General features: G+C 39.9%; 2 protein-coding genes across 5 annotated transcripts in view; one reads left to right on the top strand and one right to left on the bottom strand.

Moving 5' to 3' along the window:
* The window catches only part of sema5ba (sema domain, seven thrombospondin repeats (type 1 and type 1-like), transmembrane domain (TM) and short cytoplasmic domain, (semaphorin) 5Ba), a 162,246-nt gene extending 155,399 nt beyond the window's left edge, over nucleotides 1–6,847 (bottom strand). For all 4 annotated transcript variants that reach the window (XR_008415909.1, XM_053876546.1, XM_053876548.1 and 1 more), the window contains exon 1: nucleotides 6,706–6,847. The gene's annotated coding sequence lies outside the window, so the exon portion shown is untranslated. The remainder of the gene's footprint in view (nucleotides 1–6,705) is intronic.
* Nucleotides 6,848–11,397: 4,550 nt separating this feature from the next.
* The window catches only part of pdia5 (protein disulfide isomerase family A, member 5), a 63,996-nt gene continuing 49,472 nt past the window's right edge, over nucleotides 11,398–25,921 (top strand). The window contains exons 1-2 of the mRNA XM_053877071.1: nucleotides 11,398–11,484; nucleotides 25,353–25,479. Coding sequence (XP_053733046.1) covers nucleotides 11,419–11,484; nucleotides 25,353–25,479 — 193 coding nt within the window. The 5' untranslated portion in view covers nucleotides 11,398–11,418. The remainder of the gene's footprint in view (nucleotides 11,485–25,352; nucleotides 25,480–25,921) is intronic.

Genomic DNA, 25,921 nt, shown 5'->3' with positions numbered 1-25,921 from the left:
AATCCCTTATCACCAATCACAATGACTTCAGTTTAATTCCAAAATTAATCTGAAAATTGAGCTGCTTAATTATTTGACGGCTGTCAAGCTCCCAAAAAAGACGCTATGGCCCTATTTTAAGGGAGACAGAAATAAACCTCTACTACGTCTGCTGTGCGGTGCTTAACAGGACCCTGGCCTCCTCAACTTTCCAGTCTTATCATTACCCTTAACAAAAAAGTAATATGTTTGAAGTTCATTTTTTCAAGTATACTTGAGTAAAAGTATTGTTGTCCGGCCAGCAGCTTATAGAGGCATTAAGTCAGGAGCAGTAAGAACTGCAGAAGTAGTGGGATGGAAGTTTCCAACAGTATAAGTACAGCAAGTGTACTACCAACCATATACTTCTAGTTTACTAAAAGTATACAAATGTAATACTTCTTCATAGCAAACGGTAAAAGTAAAGCACACTTTCAAGTATACCCCAAACAATATACTAGTGGTTTACTCGAAAATTGAAAACATTTTTAGTTTAAGTATACTTTCAAGTATTCAGTAAGTATACAAGAAGCATACTGGCTTATACTAGTGTACTGGCCATATACTTCTCATCCACATTTCAAATAATTGACGTACATTTTACAGTCACACTAATTATAGTTAAAATCTCTGTAAATCATGTACACAATCCCACGGAGTACACATGCACCTCCCAGCTGTGTACAGATGGCAATGTGCATATCGCCCTAATACATCAGCAACTGATGACTTCATTGATGTTTCAATGAAAACACCAATAAACAACTGTCAAATGAGAACAAAACCACAGCAGAGTAAAAGGATCGTACAATGGCAACAAATGTCTGTTTTCTGCCCCAGTCATCCATTACCTTGCACAGTTTGCTTCTGAATCGCCTCAATAATATACTTAAAAAAATAGTGTACTTGAAGTTTTTTTTATTAAGTATACTTGGGTATAAGTATACATCAGAGTGCTACTTTTAAGTATTTTAAATGTAGTATGTCAAAAGTAAACTTCAAGTATACTTCCTCAAATTTAGTACATTTGAATAAACATATTATTGCTAAGGGTAGCTGCACTTACCTATGCGCATGCCCAAAAGAGGTAACTATTTTCCTACATTGTTGTGTTAGTGCTAGCACAACAGCACGATTTCAAAGTTGCTTTCATTTTATTTTAATGTCACACAGTTCCTGGATTGCACTGGGACATTCTGGACAGGATAAATTGGTTGGTCAAATTATGAAGGCGTAGTATTCTAGTAATTTTCAACCAGAAAATCCCTTAGAGAGGCCCAACTGCTGACACCTAGCTCATTTCACAGGGTCTTATAAAACTGCAGCATACAATCAATTTAGCACAACAACTTCCATGATTTAAGAATTGAGTTGGCTCACAGGCACTGAACTGATGTGACTCCTCAAACCTTGATCATGTCTTACCTAGCAATGTTTCCATTATTTTGTCCAACCCCTATATATACGATATATGATGAAGAATCTACACAGCCTGCCCTTGCTTTGTTATTTTTACATGTCAATACAATGTTAAAATACCTCTACTTTCATTAGTTTTCCTTACAGAAAAACGTTTTTTTAAAAAATCCATATAGTCGATTTTGATGTTGAATGATATGAATAAATATCTCTTGATATTCTTTTTATGCCATATCGCCCACCTCTAGTGCGACGTGAGGATTAGTTTTTTCAAGGTAATATCTTCATGCCGTGATGGTGCGACGCTTGTTAAAGCAGGTTGCTAGTTAGCACTGCAGGAAACCCTGCATTTCTTAGTAATCCTGACATTTTCATGGAGTGGTCTTTGATGAATAGTAAAGGCACAGTGATAACCGATTGTAATTTTATCATCAGAGAATATGATTTTGTTCCCGCAGGAGATGCAATGTTAAATTTTGTGAGTAGTGACTTTTCTGTCGCTGCCTTTTCGTTGGCAAGTATTTTACAGATAAAAAATATTAGATCAAAGTGTATCGATTGAACAAAACACAAGCGTTAGTTCAGCCTCAAGTCAAATATGTCCTTCTGGGTAGTATCCAGGTACCACACGCAGGGGCAGTGAGGGAGGTCCAAGTCAAAGTGGATGCTTCCTTTGACATTGAGAGTTAATACAGAGACGCGAGGATCAAGTTCTCCAGACATTAAACTTTCATATCCGCTTGCTCCCTCTCAAATGATGCCTCGACGACAGGAATAATCCTCATGGCACTGTTTAAGTATGCATCATTAAAAGTTTGATGAAGAGGCTGCCGGCTCATCTCCTCCACACCGATCATGTTTGTTAATGAAAATGAATTATTCATGTTCACATTAAAACTCTTGTTGGACGTCTTGATGTATTCTTAGAAGACATAACACAGAGGAGTGAAAACTACTGGAAGTGGAACCTCTTTAGCAATTTTGGTCCGGTCGCTGGCCTGGACCGGTCCATATTCATCACACATCAAAAGCTGCTTTACATTTGAAAGGGTTTGACCATGAATTCTAAAGTGGTTTCGTACATGACAAAAGAATTAATCATTGGTGTGGAACATGTGACGTGTCCGAACCGGTGAGAAAATGTGAGACAGGGTCGATATCGGCTGAACACGTGTTGAATAGAAACAGAGTGGTACTCCAGACAGGCTAGCTATGATATTAACTTAGTCGTCTCAGACAGTTGGCGTCACACTTCTGATGAACAAACTTCTACAGCTTTTGCACCAGCACATTCTGTCAAAATTAATTGAAAGGTTTTGAATTACCCCAAAGGTTTAGGTCCCAGTGAAGGAACCTCACTTCTACCATCAGTCACTACATGTCTTGAATCTTATTTCCTTTATTGTGTGCTGTGTCATGAGAAATGCACTGTTGGCAGCAGTGTGTGCTGTCTCTGTGCTTTTTATTTTAAATATGATTTTTATTAATTTCTAAATTCAGTTCTGCTAGGTTCTTCAGAATTCATGAATGACTGTTTTTCATTGACACTGCCAGCAACAGTCAACCAGCAGATGAAAAGACATGCTCAGTTTCAAGTCGTGCCATGGATTTTCATTTAAGACTGACTTGATGAAATCTATTTTATGACAATAATAAGCAATAGTTATGATGAGGTGATTCTGACTGATTAGCTATCACATTCTTGTTTCTTGATCTATCATGTGTTGAAAGGCCTCATAACAGAGCAGTACAGTCAAGAAGTCATTAAGCATGTGACAGGTGCACCAACGTAGAGTGGGCCAAGAGAAGCTTGATGACAGGTGACCAACAACTAGCACAATCACATTTGCTCTCAACATGAGGACAAGTCTGCCAGACAAACCAGTTTATCAAGACAGAAGATGCTAAATACTAGTTGTGCCCCACTTGGTGACATGGTGACAGAGATTTGAGGTGTTTGTGGTGGTGACAATATATTTGCCACCTGCTATCTGATTTGTTGAGCATTTTCATCTTTATTATTTATGTAATTTGATGAGCAGCACACTTCACTGTTATCAGGACAGATACACTTGTGTGCTGAGTTAAGCACCTGAACTGTGTCTGAGCATAGAAGTTTTTCTCTCCGAGACAAATGTTATTACTACGATGGATGATTTGCTGACATTGTTTTTTAATGTCAAGGACGAACATACATCCCGAAAATTTCAGATAGTCTGGAAAACAGATGTTCTGAATCCTGCCCTGATAAATCAATCTGTAGCAGGCTGCAGTTAAATGTTAAAATACAGTTGCGTTGCAGCCAAAGGTTTCTTATTTATGACTTGTTTTTGTATTTAATTTCTCATATTTTTTGCATTGTTAAATGATGCAGTTTCAGTACCATCCTTGCTACTGTCATCAACATGAGCTTGTGTTTCTCCAATCTTGACCTACTCCAGTGCAAGACACACGTAATGCCAGGTTTCAATAGTTGTGTCCCTCACATTTTAATGTTGTTATAAGTTGTAATCCCAAGCTGTGGTTTAGCTTTGTGCACATGTCAACATGTAAGTTGCTTTTTTGCTAAACAAGAAGTAAACTGGCCCCTCTATCACACAAGACGTATGCACTCGGTGAAGTTTACACAGCTCTTGTTGTTAACTGATGATTTTGCCGCAACATATGGAATCTAGCCAAGGTGGAAGTCCAAACCCAGTCCTATGGGGCAGTGATGCAAGCTTGTTATGAAATGACCAACGCCCTAGACCACTTACTGGAGATGCGTTAATGTTGACCCTGGATCCATCCGACCTGCTGACTGGAGTCGCAATGTTAAGCAGGAAATGGTTGGTGACAGAAACTGCAGTGCCAGTAAGCGTAAACACGTCACTTTCAAGAAGTTCCTTCAGATCCTCTTACAATTACAACCTGCTTTTCTATTGTATGGACCAGCTCATTCCACAACTTCCCTTTTTCCTTGGCAAAGTTGATAAGTATTTTAGTTATCAGCAAGCGAATATTCATTTTAATGACTTAAAATAAATTTAACTGCAACCAACAGGCAATTGACCAAATAATTGAAAAAAAGCGATTCCCTTTAAAAATTAAAGGTCACTGGGGAGCATTCGATTTGTTAGAATTACAAGGTGGTTAGGAGCAAAGCTGCAGCAGTTCTCACTCTCCCAAGAGGGTGATTGATAAATATTGCTAATAATCTGCTGATGTCAAACCAAATAAGCAAAATTGGCTCGTCAGAGTCCAGGTGTCCAGTTGATGTCTTCATTCATGGTACATAGTATAAAACAGTGTGAGTGATCTGTTGAAAAATAAAAGAGAAAATTCATCTTTCATTACAGAATTTGAATCTAGTTTTGTATGGGTTTGATGTGGTTTAACTGATGTCATTTCTTGTACATATATTTCAAGTTAATCAAAGTCTAGAGCAACTTTGCCTGAACACTTTTAGGTCATTTAAGAGTAACAATCGATTGACAATCTGACCCAAGGTACAGCAACTGGACAAATATTTGAAATACACCACAAGAGACATTATATGTGATCATAAATACACAGAGCATACATTTATAGCATTGCACACATCGCAACTAGACAGCTGGTCTGTGCATCCGCTGTCCCACCATAAGGTGTTATTCATCCCTCCTCACAGCTATTTTCTGTGGTTTCCATTTGTAACGTTAAAAATAAAAGCGGCGCAATCACTTTGATAACATTATGCAAATACTTAGGCCAGCCAAGCAAGAGGTTTCCATGACAACAGTGGAAGCACTATTATGACTATTTTGACACAAATCCACAAGGGCTTACTTATTAATAGTGGGACTCATTATATTTTTGGTCATGGCGCTGTCATGAATTTCATTATGATTGTCTCTTTAGTCGAGCCTGATGTGTGCCTCCACGATTCCTAGTAATACATCAGCACATCATAAAAATGCATTCTTGTTCATGTCATTTGCTACTAGTTAAGGCTGCAATTAAGACTTTCATCATTCACTTTGGAAAGCTCATTCTCGGCATTTCATATGTTCATTCTAAATCTGTGTTAAATAAAAAATGTATTTTTAACCCACTCAGGCCAACAGACTCTTTGTAGGCGTCTGTCTTCGCTGTTAAATGTTGGTAACGTATCGGTCGCTACACCTCAAGTGCTTTATGGATGTCCGTCATATGACTTCGATCACAGTCTGGCGTTAATTGTACTATTTGCTCGCTTAAATCAGACAAATTAAATCCCAGCTATTGTGTTTCCGGAGCTGAACAATAGTGTTTGCGCACGATGCAGCACACTTCACCTGGCAGGTGTCTGCGCTCCACTGCACAACACTGCCCTCTGTTGATCTGAAGCGAAGCTGCAGCGCTCCGCCACTTGAAAACGCATTACAGCCAAACGCCCTAATTAAATAACAATCTGCGATATTTTCTGTTGGATAATGGCTGGTGCGTTTAAAGCTAACAGAGTTTGAATAAGTGCACACATGGAAAGCATTTTCCCAATTTGTTATTAACGATAAGTAGATTATTTCTAACATACGAGCGGTAAAATGTTGATTACTGGATTAGAAAATGAAGGTGAAATAAATTAGAAATTCATAAGAACACACAATCAGTGTAAGACCAATCGCAATATAACATACAACAAGTTGAAGATTGATGTGTTTTGAAAGTCGATCCTAACTGTGTGCTTCACTGAAAAGGTTGAAAAAAGCGACTGGGTTCAGTGTAGTAACATGAATTTATCCGCCAAAAAAGTTGAAGAGGTTGTTGGCGAGTGTGAGACGAGAGCGCGGGTCGGAGTGGAAGTTGAAGGCGGACTGTGGCGGAGCTCGCAAGCCCACAAATGTCGCTCAGATCCTGGGATGAAACGTGAGAGGAAAGTCAAACTGCCCAGGAAGAAAAGAGCTGCTAACTGCTCCGCACAACATGCTTTGTGCGAATAGTTCTCATCTGTAGTCTACTGATGGAAATGAGAAAATAGTCAGGGGAGGCAAGAAAGTGGAGGAATGAAAAAGAATATAACGGGGAATAAAAGCGCAGCCAACATGTGAGGAATTCGAAGCACCTCACGGTGAGTTTTTTGTCCACTGTGATGTGGGGAAGGCGGACCGTTGAGGGTGCAGTGCTGAAAGAGATCTCGATCAAACCTTCATGCAGCTTGACAATGATTGAAAGCGGATACATGAGCTGACACCGCCGCTCTCACACCCCAAAAGTGCCTTTCCACCATTCACGCCCTCTAGCAGACAAAAGGGAAAGGTTAGAATTTACCTTGGAAGCTTTTCCTCAAGTTGATGACAGCCGTGGACGAGCGGGATCAGAAAAAGAGGTTCGAGTGTGTTTCATAAGCGTCCGTCTCCCAGCGACCTGCACCGACTCACTGCGCTCCTCACTCCCCGAGAGTCGGACGATACCACAGGCTGCGGGGCTGGAGGTGGGAGCGGGGAGGAGGCGAGGGAGCAGGGGCCGCGGAGAGGCTGTGGAGGAGGGGGGGAGGAGACTCGGACTCCCCTGTTGGAGACGGAGGAAGGATGGAGCACAGTTGCTGTACCAGCTTCTCGATCACACCTGAGAGACAAAGAGGCTTCTGGGAGAGACCGAGGGTTGTTGTGGTGTGGGACAAAGAGGGTGTTGGTGCGACACCTGGGAGAATAGACGTCAGTGCTGAAATCAAATCTGCTTGGAGTGAAAGCACAGACTAGAGACTTGATATTATCGTCAACAAAACGACAGTTTATTTGATGTTAGACCAAAGACTGGCACTGAAGAGTCATGGTCCCAAATCTGACTCTTCCAAAACAACGTTGGACTTCTTTGATGCCTTACGCAGGACGTATTACATGTCATACATAAAACAATTGGAAGGACACTTTTATCCAAAGACATTTAACTGATCATGATGCAGTAACTAATGACCCCATTGGGGTCATCCGTCCCACACCTCTCTATGATTTGGATGAATAACTCACGCAAGGGCCAAAGTTTAATCATAGTCCCAGTCTTGGGCTGAACAGTGTTTTGGTAAGTGGCCCCTTTAATTTCCAATCCAATTTTGCATATAGTACCATCCAATCTAATTCAAAGTTGCCAGATACATCGTGAAATTCATGATCTCAAATGGCCTGTTGAGCAACAACTCTTGAAAACCAGTGGTCTTAATGAGCTCCGATAGCCAGTAAAGATGGTGATATTGATCGTTTTTTGTTTTTTTTGTGCGGCACACTTTTGAAAGTTAGTATTGAATTCATTCCAACTTGCAAGCCTCATAAAATAACTATTAGGGCCAAATTTGCCTCCAGCCCTCGAGTTTGCTCAACGCATCTTCCCTTATGATACATGTACAGCAATTTTAGTCAGAGAGCAAAATAAACAACTGAAAAAAAAAAATATTTTCCTCTTAGCCACTGGATATTTGCATATTTGCATCTCAGTGGCATCTCAGATGACAAGTTGAAGACAAAATATGCATGTAAGACAAGCTAGACAAGACAATACTCTGTTCTCGAGTCGAAACAGAAAGACAGCAAGACAGCTGCACATTTTAGTCGACAAAAGAATATCGGTTTGGGTGCCAAAAAAGTTTACGACAATTTAACTGAATTGAAGTGCATGTCAAATATAAACAAACCTGTTACTCAAGTTCAAGGCAGAACAGGAGTGGGTGGACAGATAAACATCCTTGTCAGCGGTCAACAATTACCCAGAATTCTATGACTCAGGATGGTCTAATTCACCATCAGTACTGCAAAGTTCCACCCAATCATTGGATTACAGATTGTGATCAGCTTCTTCTTCAGCCTCATATTTACCTGCTCTGTGTGATCAGGTTTTTAAATAGAAAGATGCAGTCTGTATGAGGTAACACTTTCAGGAGCAATAGTGTTGCGTTGTATGTCATTAACATAGCTGTGTAGTGAAGATCTGAAGTTGGGTGGCTTTTACAGGTTTTTAAGGATCCACATGAATGCAAGTGCAGAGCAACTCGTGTTGAAATTTCATGTTGTTTAGAATCCCACTTGACATCACGGAAAAGGTCAAATACAAGTGTAAGTCTGAGTCATATCTTCACCCTAGTAAAGTGTTGTGTAAAGAAGGAATTTATATGTTCAGAGGAGCAGTAAAGGAGGTTTATGACATTATACACTTGTTTTTACTGGTCCCACCACAGGGAATATACAATGCTTGTGCAGCAAAGAAGTAAGCGATAAAACATGGCCTTTTATAATGAATAAGTAAAATAAAACCTGAAAGAAAGGTTGCTTACATGATTGTTATTGCTTACTTAAAATCAGCCTTTATTGACTGCACATAAAAAAACATGGATCACAGTGACTGCTCTGAGTGATTTATTGCATTTTTTAACCATAATACTTGATTTATATTTTGCTCCTTCTAGTTATAATAAAGGAATTAGTGAAATGATTTGCTTCACTGAACATCATTGTCCATTATGTTTTGTTCATTTTGGTAAAATGAATCTGTGGACTTTTATTCTGTGGTAAATTTGAGGCTGCACTTAAATGAACAAGCTTCCTGCCTTTAATCAGTTATTTGAATTACCCTGATGTACAACTAAGGCACATCCAGCAATAAATGCATCCATCAATTGTCACAGACTTCCTGCCTGGTAGGAAGAAGCATTTAAGTTGGTTCAACACATCCCTTTATCAGCACTTCCTGCCACTACACTGTCAGGGTCGGTGTGTGATGAGCCATGATTGAGGGAGAGACTGTCGTCATTGTGACAGTTGGTGTGGCGATGAAGTTGATTCACTTATAAGACCAAGACTTTAAGTATCTTCCATGAAGAAGGTCCCACAGGACCGCAGTTCCCCCTACCCTAATCAGGATCCAAGTACATCAACAGTCAGCTTCCTCTTCTTCCTACACTTGGTATCTCTATTTGAGAGAACCGGTAACCTTAAGACATTGTCATGAAGATATATCACGATAAGACCAAGGATGTCATGCATATATTGGGGTCAACTCCCTCTGTCTATGTATGCCGCCATTGGTCTTATTCCCTTATAAGTGGGCGGCTGGAGTCAATCCCAGGTACTTTGTGCGAGAGGTGGGTGACACCCTGAACACGTCGCCAGCCAGTCACAGGGCAAACAAAGGCAGACAACCATTCACACCACTCACAGTCTGTATGTTTAAAACCAGAGTGCCTTGAGTAAGGCCATAGCAGGAGAGAACATATTATTTCCACGAAGACAGGTCTGAGGTGAACCAGTAACCTTCTCGCAGTGAAGCAGTAGATCTAACCACTGCCTTATCGTGCCCCTATAATAAAACATTTTGTGGTCAAGATCAAGTGATCAAGATTTGTGTGTCTCTATTTAATAATAACTATTGTAATTATACTACACCATGACGTTTATATGATTATGATTAATGTGAGATGTAAAATATTTGAGGTTCAATATTCAATTGGAGGATCTGATTGGATGGAGGATCTGAGTTTTACAGACAGGCCCAACAGTTTGTCAAACTTGAAACTTGAAACTTGGTATGTAATTTGTGTATCTGCTTCTTATTCCGTGTTCTTTCACTTGACAAACCTGGACAAGGACCATATGATGTGTCAAGGATAAAACCAGCTGTATTTCTAGGGAAGCACCATGCCTTTCCAAGTATCCTACAGCTTCTCTTCATCTCATTGGGAGGTGGCCTGCGATCCAAATTGGGTGAACCTAGAATTGACTCTTCATTCATGAATGAGTGTTCATTGCAGAGAGAGAGTGGATAAAGGTATATCATCACAATCCCTGTTGGGCAAGAGGACAAAGATTACATTTTTTTTAAATTACATTTATTTTTGTAATTGATTCAGTTAAACATGATTAATTCTTCATGATGCATTTTGAGGTAGCTGTGTCAAAGTTCAGTTGGATAAAACAACTACAAGTCCAAAGACAATGGTGTTTTGAAGACCACCACGAGAGACGCTTCCTGCCACAGAGACCAGAGACGTTGCCTGCTTCCTGTGCTTGAAAATGAACAGAAGAAGCACTGACGATAATTAGTTTTTCACCTCTCATATATATATATGTGTGTGTGTGTATGAGAGAGAGAGAGGTGAAAAACACCATTTAATACCACATACCAAATGGACAAATACACTCTAGACTCACTACACACTCACACTAAAGACACACGTGCACTTTAGTTCATGACACACAGACACATTCACATGCTGAACTGTTGTTATTTATTTTAATTTAATTTTAAGTTTAATTTCCTATTGTAGCATTGTTTTTTTTTTTTTTTTACTTGCTCTTATGTTTCCACCTGTCATGCTGCTGGAAATGGGAATTTCTCTTCAGAGATCAATAAAGTATCTATCTATCTATCTATCTATCTACCAAGAAACAAATGCAGCAGCCCAGAGAAAAAATTATAACTGTCAAACAGTATATGTTTTTTATGTAATCATACATAAAGTATATAAAGGATTTTTAAATAAATGTATCACTAGATCTTATTTGTATTATTTTCGGCCTTCAAATTAGAAATTAAAATGGAAAGCAACAAAAATCCATTGAAAGAGATAAACTAAATTACAATTTTCATGGCAGATGTGACAATCGAGGGACTGCTTAGCATGCATAAATGAGTAGATATGTGTCTGAAATACATCTCTGAATAAAACAATGGGATGGGGAGTTGCTAACGAAGTATTGAATAAATTGTAGACGTGAAAGTACAGTGATGTAGAGAAGTGAAACGGTCATGGTGAAATTAAAACAAAAAACAAACACATGTTGGACCTTAAAAGGCAGTTAATGAAAAGTCGTATGTATTTGTATATAACTAATTGACACATGTATGAGTGTGAGTTTTAATTTTCAATATTATTTCCGCGTTCATTTGTAGGTCTATTTCGTAGAACTCATCTTCCCATAATTCCGCGCGCTGATCCAGCGCTCCATGGATATTCCAGTACGCATGCGTGTCCAGACGTGGCAACGCAACGGCATCATGGCCTCTTGGAGCGGCCACGGGAGACGGATGAAGGAGGTGAAAATGGTCATGCTGGTGTTGCTGGTGAGTCGGAAGAGCTTGCGCTCTGATCCTTATTGCTTGTCTATAGTGTGCCTCGTCCCTGCCGGTGCAGGATGTGGTTTGCCGTGTGTGCTGGCTGGTTATTCCACCTCCCTGCTCCTGCAGCTAGCCTGTGTGAGAGCGGGAGGTGAAGTTCACAGTTCTGCACTGAACTTGGTGTTCCCGGAATTTACCCGGTGAGTGTGAGTGGACTGTGGCTACCTGTCTGCGTAAAACTCCACTGCAGATATTCGCTCTTGCGTAACCTGTTTCAGGTGTGCAGGGTCTGGTCAGAAGTGTACTATAAGTTCCCACTCCCCTGACAGAATTCAAATGAATTTAGCGCATGACACCCGTACACTTCCCTCTTTCATTATTTCGAAAGCACACAGGAGTGTCATTTGGTGAAGAGGCGAATAACTTGCTGCTAGAGTTGCTCTTCTGTCATGCGATTCGGATGAGACGTTTGGTCCTCGACTCTTTGATTTTCCTGCGTGAATGACGTGTTGATCTAGTCATTCACCAAGGTGTACAGTCCCACCCGAAGCTCGGGTCTGTTTGAGTGATATATATTTATTTATCAAGTAGGTGAAAGAGAACGTCTCAGTTGTGATTCCAAAGTCCAAAAAACGTGTCATCAGTACACATTTAAAAACACAGAAATCAAATTCAAGTGACTGAGTTGCATTGGAGAAAGTCAAAGTAGGCCAAGATTGTGAGATATAATTTATTGAAATACCACAATGTAACTTCAGCAATGTGACTTAAAACCACATGTCAGTGGTGCTTTTGAAGCTGTATGAAAAAGGAATCAGAAAGTCAGTATGATCACTTTTTAAAAATGGCAATGTCATGCTCTGAAGCACTTCTTCTGATATACTTTTCCAAGTAATTTTGAGGCAATAGTTGCTGTGTGCAAATATTTCCTCAAGAGGGTTGACTTCCTGGTGCGACTGGCAATATTTCACATCCTTGTTCTGTTTCAGGACTTTATCCAAACATTTCAGAACTGGAGACCAACCAGTTATTCTTCTATTTTTTTGGGACGTTTCCAATTCAGAAAATGGTCTTTGAACTCAAGTGTGACTGTTTCGTATTTTAGCCGATTTTCTTTGTGTTGCTCAGCAAGTATGTCTGAAAGGGCTATGGGATCTCAATTTATACACATTTGTTTTACGGATTAAAAGGTCAAGTAAATGGTTCCTCTTCTGAAAGGTTTTTTTTTTTGGATTGTTGTTCTCTTCTTGCCAAAATGGTTTCACTTCCTGACTCACGCTTTCGTGTTTTAAACTCATACAGCTTCTTATCTGATATAGATTTTCTTTTTTTTTCAAATACAGGTGGAAATATCAACTGGTTAAATAATTTATACATTAAAAATAAGAATTGGCTATTTATTTCAGAACAAGTATTTGGCTTTGTCACAAAATATCCTTTGTCCTGACATGACGTGCATGTTGTTTGCTGTGTACTGTAGAGCAGTGATTCTCAACCATAGGTGCAAGGCCCATGGTTGAGCCGCAAGCGCCTCCTAGAACGCCCCTAAAAGTTTTTTGTTTTACACCTCTGGGCTGTGAGGCCTGTGGGACACTCAGCTTTAATACATTTGTTACATATGGTGGCGGTAGTTTGTCATTATATTTACTTGACAGCTGCAAATTTGTGATAATTACCAAGTATGTAGAACTTTTGAAAATATTAAAATGATGAAAGTGATGCCAAACTGATCATGAAAGCAACTGTCAAAACAGTTTTTTAAATTAATTTGGAAATTGTATGGCGATTTCATTTACACTTCTTTACAGTTTATTTTGAAAATAAAATATATTATTTGATATTTTGACATTTTTTATTGCATTAATTTATTCTGAATTTTATTCATGATGTACAATTTTCTCAACAGCATCAATGTATTTTTATTTTTAATTTTTTTTCCGTAGTAAATTTGACCAATATGACTTGCATATCGATTGGTTCTGCTGCTGGTTGGATTAATCAGTTCTATTACATGAATTGGCCCCAGTCCCATTTGTTCTGGAAAAGGTGGGCCCCAAAATAAAAGAGGTTAAGAACCCCTGCTGTAGTGGGAACAGTTCTCTGTCCACTGCAGCAATAGTTGCAGAGATGCACCATTGCAGCTTTTAATTGCATATTATCACTCCCATATGACATTGGTTAACTTTATATTTTGGCTGTGTCCCTCTGTTTCGGGAGATGTCTCATCCCGAACCAAAGCCCAAGATAGTCTTGTGCTACCCCTGGCAACAAGTGACCGCATTACTGACAGAGCCCTACTTCTGCAGAAACTGGTGCAACACGTGTTGCCCTTTTTGATGTTTACCCACCCACCTGCAAGAGTGTGTGGGTGACCTCTTTATTTGTCTCTTGTTCTTGAAACTAGGTTTTGGCCGCATTGTAGTGATGGCCACCAACAAAATATTGAATAGCTTCCCTTGTGCTTGACACACCTTGTTGATGGCCCTGGTCTGCACTCGCACAGATTGACTTCTTGAAATGTCATCATTTCACTTGTGCAATAATGTGTAATTTTTACTCTGAAGCAGATGTAAATTTCAAGGTTGTTTACTTATTGTCTTCTGTACCTACCTACTATAGTTTTACAGGGGTGTGTGCGGTAAACATGGTGATTAGTTCGCAAACTTACAACGTACTGCCGACACCATACGTTTACATAAATATTTTAAAAAGAGAAGGAGAGTTATTAGCATTTCATGTGCTCATTATAGTTTCGAACTAACATTTCCTCATGAAGCTCAGAGTGTCTCAAAAGTAATAAATGAACAGAAACAAATCCACTAAGATTTAGCATTGCGTCAGTGGATGCTATATTAAAATTTCAATAAAGCATTCATACCTGCACAAATACCTGGTGGTATTTCTGTGCACTTCTGAGAAAGTTATTTCTGCATAGTTGACTCTTAAAATATTGCCTCTTATTAAAACCCATATTTATAAATCAAGTGTATTTTAATGCTTTGAGCGACAGTTCTTTTTCAATGGAATGTTCTGCTATGATATCACTATTGCAAAAAATTGTAGCTTGAGAACAGCTCGAGTTACCCAAAGTGTGACCCAAAGATTGGGATGAAACTGAATTCACTCTACTTTGAGTGTTGTGACATTTCCCATAGTGCATGATGCAACTTTTACAGATGTTAATGTGATCCACTGGAGACCTTCTTCCTCATCTCTGAAGCTCTGAATTATGATGATGATGACTGGGAGTCATCACTGTCATTTATTGCACGACCGTGAACACGAACCATGCAGCCATAGGGATGGGCGATATGGACAAAAAAAGTTATTGCGACAAATCTTGTAATTTCGGCAATGACGATAATTTTCACGATAAATAGAAGTCGCGCCACATACTGCATGAGTGGACGTCCTCATCAGAGAATGAATGTTCCTCTTTAGAATCTGAGTCAGTCGAATTCGCTGCTTTGCTCTCGTCCAGTACAGCCTCCCTTGTCTCCTTGAGTAGGGACCACTTTTCAAGCTGTATAAAAGCCATAACTGCGGTACAAAAATGCTGACAAAAGTTGCTCTGATTGACCCCCACCTGCTTATGCAAAGTCTATTTGTTGTGTGAAGCTGCGTAAATTACATCACGATTCATATTTACTGCTAGCCTTGTATAAATGCAGCGATGGTCACCACTTCTCCCTGTACACCAACGACTGCACCCCCATGCACCCTGCTGTGAAACTCCTGAAGTTTGCGGACAATACGACAGTCGTTGGTCCATCGGTATCGAGGTTGAGCGGCTCTTTCGGTGGTGCGGCTGGAACAACCTGGAGCTCAACACGCTCAAGACAGTGGAGATGACAGTGGACTTTAGGAAGCAGCCCCCGTCACTGCCCCCCCTCACCATCCGCAGCAGCCCTGTACCAGCCGTGGACTCCTTCAAGTTCCTAGGCACCACCATCTCCCGGGACCTGAAGTGGGAAGCTAACATCACCTGCATCCTGAAGAAGATCCAGCAGAGGATGTACTTCCTGCGTCAACTGAAGAGACAGGGGCTGTCTCAATGGCTGTTGTGTCAGTTCTACACAGCCATCATCCAGTCTGTCCTGTCCACTTCCATCACAGTGTAGTTTGCAGCAGCCACACTACAGGACAGGAAGAGGCTTGCAACGAACTGTCAGGACCGCTGAGAAGACCATCGGACCCCCTCTGCCCTCAATCCAGTATAGGTCCAGGACCAGGAAGCGGGCAGAGAACATCATCCAGGGTCCTTCTCACCCTGGATTCAAACTTTTCTCCCCCCTCCCCTCTGGCAGACGCTACAGAGCCCTGCGCACCAGGACTAATAGACACAGAAACAGTTTCATCCCCCCAGCCATCACCATCTTGAACACTAAATTACTCAACACACCTCAGTCCTTTTCTGCTTTTTGCACTTCCGGTCTGCACAGTGTTTTTTTATTTATACTCTTATTATTATTGTGAGTGTTTCTCTGTAATTATATATTCTTCTATTTCCTACTTGAAAATCTCTAAGTCACCATCGGCCGGAAACAAATTCCCTGTGTTAAAACATGCTTGGCAATAAAGCTGGTCCTGATTCCTGATGGTGTCTGTTGCAGTTGTGCAACTTTGACAATATCACCACTGATTAATGGATTAATTGAAGGGATTGGTGGTAACTTAAAACAATTTCCGTGATGAAAAATCTCCATATCACAAGTCTCATTCGCTGAATTGCGTACATGAATAGGACGAGACTGTGACGGTGCGCTGCGCTCTCCAGCTTTGCGGCATTTGACAGCCGACACCGGTGTGTGACAGTTGTGGAGAATTTGGCGGACTTTGGTTCATGATCGTAGTTTTAAACTCATTTTTAATACAAGAAACCTTTGATAAGGACTCCGGTCAACTCTGTCTGTGATTGTTTTATTAGATGGAGTGCTCCTTAATAGGTTTCCTGACGCCGTTGTCTGCCTTGGTTCATATGAACACATGCCTGTGTCCCGCTGTGCTGGTGCGCACATCCGCTCCAGTATTGGCAGTGGTCTCCTCTTCCATGTCTCCGATTAGGGTTCACTGATCGCGCACACAGTCTCACAGGCAGCGCCTATGCTACAACCCGTCATCAGTTAGGGACCATCAACAAATTCTAAAACGGTTGAAGTATTACTGATATCTTCAAACATGCCAATGAAAGACAAACAATTTAGGAGAGAGAATTGTGTAAAGATTTTTCATCACACTAGACAAAGGACTGACAGTTTGTATAATGATTTCAAGAATAGAATAGGAAGTTATCATTTATGCACATTATTTCTAATAGTTCTGCAATAGCATCTAGGAAATGCATCCAGATGAGTCCATAGTTAAGTCAACTGTTAAGAGACATGGGATGCATTGGGGACTGCAAACAGACAATTTAACCCCTAAATAAAACTGGCAGAGCAGTCTGTCAGACACAAGCGGGTTCTACGACAGATGTGAGACATTGAATTTCTCTTCTCTACACTTGGTTAACTATTATAATTTAACATAAACAAATAATGATGTTGGAGACAAAGTCCACTAATAACTTTCATTATATAATAGTTTCAAGAGAGACTGTAGTGTGTACAACACATGGAATAGAATGAAAATGTATTTACTGTGATAATTGTTGTTACTGCTGAAATTACATTTATCACATTTCATATCACAAACATTTATCAGGATAGTTTTATTTTTTTTGTCAATATGGCCCATCCCTAATTAATGGTCAAAAACGTACTACTAAAACTTGATTCCACTTCTAAGGTTTATTCAGATCAGGAGAGTACCAGGTTGGAGAGTTCCATTTTCTTGTTCTATGAGAATGATTGCTTCTGAGAGCGAAAGTTTGGAACTCTACCTTGAAACTGATCCCCTCAAACAGTAAAAGGGAGTTGAAGTACAGAGTGGGAACTTGTGTGACACTAATAATGTGTATTTAAAGAAGTTAGGCATTTCTATTTAGAAATGCTGTCCTTCAAACTGCCAGATGTGTGCGTCATTATAACAGAATATCAGTATTTCTGCTGAAGCTCTTTGTTAACGGAGTTATTCCACGTATCAACCTGAACATTTGATCAAAAAGCCTCACATTGCCTGCCACGATGCCTTTGATCGTGAACATGAAGGCGTGCCACCTGCCAGATCGTCACAGCGTCAGAGGTGTCAACGGGCATGTTTGCTGCATATGCAGAAGTTTCATGCTGAGAGCAACACTTAAAAGCTGCATGTACGTTACACGCACAACCCAGTTCAGCTGAGGTTGTCTTTAATCTGACAAGGTGTTTAAAAAGTGTGAGTTATTTTTGTAACACTGTTGTGGTTGGGTTTATTATTACGCTTGCATGTTTCTAAAGATGTCAATGTCTTTATCTGACAGGAATACAACCAACTACAACAGCGCGTCATTTTGAGTGAGCAGGTTATTATGAGTTTCTTCCAGGCCACTTCATATCAGTATAACTGAAGCTAATGTCAGCCTGATGGCCGTGCTGACAAATACGTTCTTCACCCTGTAGTTCACAGTTTGCTCGACTTTCGTTTGTGAACTGAGTTGTTCAATTCAGGGTTTATGATTGAATCCATAATTATCTGGCGGTTTGATCTGGCTCCAACAATAGTTTTTCTATGTGTGGCTTTCTACGATTCTACCATACTCCTTTTTTTCCCCTCAATAAGCGTTTTCAAAAATGTCAAGCGATTGGTTTAAAACCTTTGAGAAACTCTGTCAAATCATTGATGACTCAAAATTGTGCACAGACTTTTAGCTAGAGGGCCTCCTGGGTGTCCGGCGGACGCCCTTAACTGCAAAACATGAAAAAATGGACGCCCTCCAAAACTCAAATCCGGATGCCCCGTTTCCTCATCAGGACGCCCTCAATGTCCATGCCCAACTCGTAGTGTCATCTCACTGGTTTACATTAAATTGTGTATCCACCCGGTACTTTCGCCAAATATGATCCAAACCGCCGTAATCTCGCGGTGATCCACATCTCGCGAGTTAGTTAAATGACAGGGGGAAACCACAGATAAGTTCCAAACTTCAAACAATCGTTCACAGAACTAACTCATTGCTTTCTAATCAGAGGAATATTTGGTGCTCCCCTCCCCGCTCCCCTGCATCCCAGCGGCAAGCAGACGAACACACAGCCCTTTCAGAGTGAGAGCAAAATAGCTTAACAGGGATCAAAATTGGAGTAGTTCTATCCATTAAATCAAGCGACAAGCCTTTATATATGTATTGTTTGAATGGATTAATGTTGTGGTTGTGAAAGTTTAGAAAACCGTCACAGCTGGTACAACTGCATGCCTATCTTGCATAAATATATGAAAGAAGATGTAGACACAAGGCTGTACACACGATGGCTTGTTGTAACTAGGGCTGGGTATCGATTTTAATGTCAAGAATCGATTCGATTCCGATTCTCATGACTTAGAATCGATTATCACGATTCAATTCGATTCGATTCGATCCGATCCGATCTCGATTCAGGTTAGTATTTAAGCCATTTTCTGAGCTGTTGCCATAATCACATGACAAGTTACGCAACTTATTAATACTAGTATCATATTGACATTCAACAGGAAATTAATGAAGGATTCATTGTAAATGATAATAAAGATCCAGACACAGAACGTCAGATGTGACTGCTCATGGGACTGGTGCATTATTAGAAATAGGACATGAAAAATTCACCCAAAAGATGCTGCTGTTTAATATTAATGCATTTTTATGTTATTATCAAAATGAAAAAAAAGATATTCTCAGCCACTGAAAATGTAAACAGAGTGCTGGTTACTGACTTCACAGCAACCTGACGGTCATTGCGCAGTATGTAAACAGTTCTCTGTGGTCTGTAGTACGTACGAGAAGAGGTTCCACTCCTCATCAATATAGTGAGTTGTCAGATTTGTGTAAGATTGCGAAGATGTCCACGTATCACTTGTAATGCCCACCCTGACTGCTGACTGAAGCGTACTTTTCACGTGTTCTTTTACTGACTGGTGCATGTTTGGGATAACAGACGTTTGCGAGACACCGTAGCGTAGTGTGGCTCTGTTACTTTCAATAGCCGCCTGAAGCCCTCGTTTTCAACGACGGAAGACGGGCGCATATCTTTGCAAATGAAGCCCGCAATCGCTTCAGTTATTTTGACAGAGCGTGCAGAAGTACCCGGTAGTGGTAAAGTTCGCGTCACGTGATTCGTGAGGTCGTCAAAGGGGTTGGACTTCACCCGGAGAATATGCGTTAAAACGTAAATTAATTAATCCGATCTTTGGACATACGAAACGATTTTATGGAATAGATGTACGAATCGATTCAGAATCGGAAAATCGATTTTTTTTAAACACAGCACTAGTTGTAACTGAAAGAGTCAGGGTTTTGGACGCCCTGTTTCAAAATAAAAAAAAATCGTGCCGCACACAAACCTGCTTTTACATCCCAGACAGATTAAAATTAGAAGTTATAGTTATAAAATTAAAATCAAATTGATCAGCTACCACAAAGATGGACTAGAATCAAGTCATTATAATAATTATAATAAAATATAATAATATCAGAGTGAGGTTGTCTTCTCTGAATATTTAATTGTATTCCTAAAGTTAACTTAAATCTAGAAACTCGTTAATGGAAGCTCTCCACCACTATGTTGACTGTGACGATGGCTCCAGCATGGTGTTCGACCATCGTGCTGATGCGCTGATTTTAGACTCTTCAGCACAATCGCGGTATATCGAGTCCAATAATGTAACTGTCTCTGAACTTCTTACTGATGCCTGCCAACACCAGCTTCTTATTCTGTTGACACTTCATCTGAACCTGAAGGGCTTCAGAGCTCTTGGAGCTGCCATTCCTCATGAGGTGACATTTCTCATTGAATTCTTTTTCCACTGCCTGTAGAACACTGCAAACAGGTTTGGTGGCTTTATCAAGCAGTTGCCTACATTAGTCCAGTATCGGCAGTTAATATGTAGTGTATATACAGTTTCACCTGGTTGGCATTCATGTGAAATTGATTGACAGTGTTTTGTATTTCCCAAGAGATGGATTCATTGCAGTCTATAAATTTAGAATCTCTAAAGGCAAAGATATCGTGATTTATCATCACACAATCGCTGTATCCTGGAATTATTCAACGATCCCTAAAACAACAATCACTGTTAATGATAAATTGAGCCAGATAGGTGTTTGTTATTCAAAGTGATCTGGCTCATCAGTCAGGTTTGGACTGCGTCTATATTTAGCCTCTAATTAGGGAGAGGGAAGAGATTTATAATAAATGCTGACAGAGACAATTAAGAACAGCTTTCACGTAGTCTGTCTTTTTCAGTCAGCTATAATTGTAGTGTAATCCTCTCTCCTTCTTGTAATTGGTGTCACAGCCAACTAAGAAGGTGCCTGAGCGTCCTCAGGACGTCCTGAACTGCAAAACATGGACGTCCGGAATGTCCAGTTATTAATGCCTGTATAATGCCCTCATCGTAGTGTCATCACATTGGTTTCCATTCCTGGTAATTTCCCTGAATATGCTTGAAATTTGCCTATTCTCGACCCTTTTGCAGCTGTAGCCTGGCTGACATATTTGTTTACCGTCGTAATCTCGTGGTTATCCATATCTATCGCCACACTCGTGTCATGAAAGCGCACTGTGTTTTATGGTATGTCTGACGCTGATGACGATGATGATGGAGGAAACCGCAGATAAATTCCAAACATCTTAACAATCGTTTACAAAAGTAGCTCACAGCTTTTTAATCGGAGGAGTATTTTGGCGTTTATTTTGGCACAAAGCTGTTGTCCAGTGCCGTCCTGCGAGCCGCGCTGGTTGGTGCAATGTGCGTTCACTGCATGGCTCACCGTGCTTCCCGAATGCAAGCAAAATACAGGGATCAAAATTCACACGGTTGTGTATATTTAATTAAGCGGCAAGGCTGTGAACAAGCTTTTTGCTAGATTTTGAAGCACGCCGTCCAAAGTCCCGACCCCCATCCCATTATCCCGTCACACCAACACACCATGTTAAGGACTTAACAACTTCTTTGTAAAAAAACAAGCTGTAAACCTCCATTTGTACAAAAATAATTTATAAAAACAGTCAGTCTGAGTCAGTTCATCCTTAACAAAGATGAACTCAGCAGCTGTTGCAACAGTAACACTTTCATATGCAGGGGCCTCCTTGGCAGCTATTTTACTCAGCTGACCATGATTTAATTTTAAAAAATAAAATAAAAATTCTATAATGATTCTTCCCCTTTCTATAAGCTAAATGTGTACAGTTTTGTTCGTATGTATTTATGCAAGATAAGCATGCCGTTATATCAGCTGTGTATTCTAAACTTTCCCACATTTAAACATTCTTTCATTAAAACAAAATTTGTACGAAAAATTGCCTCTGGATTAATATAAATAGAACCACGTGAATTTTGATTTCTGTTAAGCTATTTTGCTCACATTCGACAAGCACTGTGTGCCGTGCAGCGAATTGTAACGCTCCCCAGCGCAGCTCGTTGCACAGCACTGGAGAGTGGGGGAGCAAGCTTCGTGCCAGTAAACAAATATGGCGCCCGCGATGGCCAAGCTATGGCTGTGTGTTGAAAACGGCAAACACACTTTTCATGGAAACTAGTGTAATGACACTGCAAGTGGGGCATTACACAGGCACTACTGCTCTTGTAATGTAAGACAATGAAAATAATGAAAACCCTGTGGTCAGTCCCCAGTTCATTTTTCTCATTCTTCCATCAACACTACAGGGAGTAATCTGTATGAAATTCAGTTCCATTAGTTCTCTTTTGATTATGGTTAGAGAAAATAAACGTTTGTCAAAATTATTACACTTATGTTTGTGACTGGCTGACTTGGTTTCGAATGTGTGCTTCTGCATGCCTGAAGCACGTTTACTCACAACAATTGTTTGCTGCTGGTTATAATCAAAGAGTAGCTCAAGATTAAGCTTTACAGTTGTTGCCGAATGTGCACTACAATAGTCGGCTGGCATTGTTGTTTAATGGTGGCCTCAGGGGAGAGAACCAACTCTTACGGTGCTGTGACACCTTCATTTTCAAAAATATCTGAATCACCCATACATGTGAAACCTGGAAGCTGACATTTTTAAATGTATTCACACTGCAACCAGGTTTCAGACTCCCAGACATGGTGACAGACAATGCCGGAGCCATGGTGACGGAGGGCTTATCCGACTCAGAACTTGTGCAAATACCCCAACTTTCTCTACGTGTGGATGGGTTCTTAATCTTTGAAACAAGCACACATTCTATTCATTGATTGAGAGCCTGTGTCATCACTCTTCTAACCCAAATGAAGAGAATGCTGTTGGAGCTGGATTAAATATATCAAATATATTAATATATCCTACTAATTCCTCCGCAGTTCTTGCAAGTCCCATTTGACTGATAGTGATACATTTGACCAAAGTTCTTGATGGCTTCTGGTTGGAAAATAAAGTGTATCTCAAATATTAAACTTGTTTTTGATAGGCTGCTCTATTGTGCATGTTTCTCAACTCATCAGTGACGTCTTCAAGAGACTAATATGCTGAACGTCAAAGCACCAAAAAATAATTTTTTGCACATCCCTACTGGCAATGGTGAGAGCAGGGTTGTCCAAACCGGTCCTCAAGGGCTCAGTGGGTGGATGGTTTTGTTCCAACCTGACCAGCACACACAGCTTCACCAGTCAGGTGTCTGAAGACTGTAAGCAGTTGTTTGTCAGTCAGGTGCTGCTTGTTTCTGCTGACACCTGACTGGTGAGACTGTGCAAGCTTGATGGGTTGGAACAAAAACCTACACCCACTGCAGCCCTTTCTGGAACAGTTTGGACACCCCTGGGTTAGAGGATGAATGTTTTTGGGGATATGAAAGACAAAGTTTTCTACTGCATTTGGCTGGCCAACTTCATTTCAGCCAGTGTTTTGTGTGGTATAATCGTGCATTCAATTTTAGGAAAAAAGTAATAACAAAAGAGCCATTGGAACAATTATTAATCTATTTTGTCACAGTGACAAGTTTATTAGCATGAAAGGGCAATGATAAGCCTATGACATCACACCATGTGGTTAGACAACCTTTTCCTCTTCAGGTGCAGATTTTGCCCAAGTTATGCAAGATTGTTGTTATGCATGCAGGAATTTATGTGATTAAATTCAAGCAGCACAAAGCTGTCTTACTCTGCGGTGAGGGCGCTTTCAGTTTCTTGCAATGGGTCTTGTACTTCAGATTTCTGATGCAACTGAGAGCAAAGAAGATTTTGATCCCTGCGCTTTTCTTGTCACTTCGTTTTCATTGCTACCATTGTGATGTTGCACATGTAACCTTTTGATTGGGAGATTTTTGTGTCCAAATCCTTTGCATTTACATGAGCCATTTTCAGCTACAACCTAAGGTGAACAGGGACGTTTGGGTCATTGTTGAAGTACAAGTCAAATGTAATTGTGGAGCCTCAATTAATACTTCTTTGTTATAGTGTTTGCATTTTCTTCTTATGATGTGGTTAATCAGGCTTTTAGCTAGGATTATGAGACAGGCCGTTCAAAGCCACGCCATCAGCCCATAACCCCGTGCTGCAGCCTACCGCACCATACATGCCCTGTGAACAACTGACTTACCAACTTGCTTTGTGAAAAGGAATCTGTAGACATCTTTTCGTACAAAAATAGCTTTTTATAAAAACAAACATCTGAGTAAAATGACAAACGTGAACAGAGGTGAACTCAGCAGCTACTGCCACAGTAACACTTTCAGATGCAGGGCACTTCTTGGCAGTTGTTGTACTGACACTGATCAATAAAAAAATATGTATACACAGTATATATATTTTTTAATGATTATTTCCCATACTATAAGTGTCTATAGCTTAGTTTATCTTCTTTTATATATTGATGCAAGATAAACATACAATTGGTTTAGTTTTCTAAACTTTCACTCCTTAAAATATTTATCCATTCAGACAATATATACATATAAAGCCTTGCTGCTTGATTAAATAAATAGAACCACTGGAATTTTGATCCCTATTAAGCTATTTTGCTCGCATTCAGCAAGCGCTGTGTGCCATGTAGCAAACTTCAGCACTCCACAGAACAGTTTGCAGCACGGCTCTGAGGAGGGGGGACGTGCCTAAAGAAAAACACCAAAATAGTCCTCAGATTGAAAACTATGAGTTACTTTTGTAAACAATTGTTTAACATGTGGAACTTATCTATGTTTTCTCCCGTCGTCATCAAATTGCAAGATGTTTATGACTGCGAGATTACGCCAGTACAGAAATATGACGACTGCCATAGCCAAGCTACAGCTGCAAAAGAATAATAAAAATAATAATAATTATATATATATATATATATATATATATATATATATATATATATATATATATATATATATATATAATTACCAAATGAAATTACCAGGTGGAAACACCCTTTTAATGGAAGCCAGTGTGATAACACTACGAGTAGGGCATTATACAGGCACTAATACATACATTTAGGGTGTCCTGCTGAGAAAAACTGTTTGTCCATTTTTTCATGATTTGCAGTTCCCCAGGACGTCCAGATGCTCCCCTAGCTAAAAGCCTGAATGACATTCTTTCTCTTTTTTCTTTATTTGTTTTAATGTATGACTCATTCATGTACAATGAGTTACTTTTACATTTCTTAACAATTATACTATATGGGTGTGTTAAGTTTGTCCATATGCGAGTGACTGCTCAGGTCTCGATGCCCCTGATCTGAGGAACAAATAATTTCACACTTATGCGATGTACTGCTGATGCGGCGTCTCAATAATGATCTGGTGATGTACATGTATTTTCTTTGTTTCCCGAATCGCAGGTGTGGCTGCTGCCGATGATGGAAGCAGTAAAAGTATCTTCTCTAATAGAGAAAGTCAGCGACCACAAAGACTTCAAGAAGCTGCTCAGAACAAGAACAAATGTTTTAGTGCTCTACACCAAGACAGGTGAGAAAAGCCTTTAATTTATTTTTTGCTTACTGTGGAATGCTTCTCTGTCATGTAGCCCTGAACGCTCACTGGTGCATAAATCCATGAAAATGTTCCATGAGTGCATGTGTATTTTGGCCTGCTATAACATTTGTTTCCAGAGCTAAACAGTTCAATAGCTGAGGGAAAAGACATTTTGTTTACTTTTTTAAGTGTGGAGAATTCATCCAGTTTTTTATTATTACATTGCCATGTGGCATGATGATGCTAGAAATGTTTTTCACCTGGTCCTTTTTGGGTTATATCATTTTATACAGGAAACGTATTTAAAAGGATCAATCTTAATTAAGTTACTTACAGTGTACATGTACTCGCATCTGTTATACATTCATTGTTTTCACTCTACACTTTCCTGCTAGTTCATTTCCTGATATCCTGAAACAATTTTGTATTGATGGCT

The sequence above is a fragment of the Synchiropus splendidus genome, chromosome 10, assembly GCF_027744825.2.
Source record: "Synchiropus splendidus isolate RoL2022-P1 chromosome 10, RoL_Sspl_1.0, whole genome shotgun sequence".
Classification (NCBI taxonomy): Eukaryota; Metazoa; Chordata; class Actinopteri; order Syngnathiformes; family Callionymidae; genus Synchiropus; species Synchiropus splendidus.
This window is presented reverse-complemented; position numbering and strand designations above follow the sequence as displayed.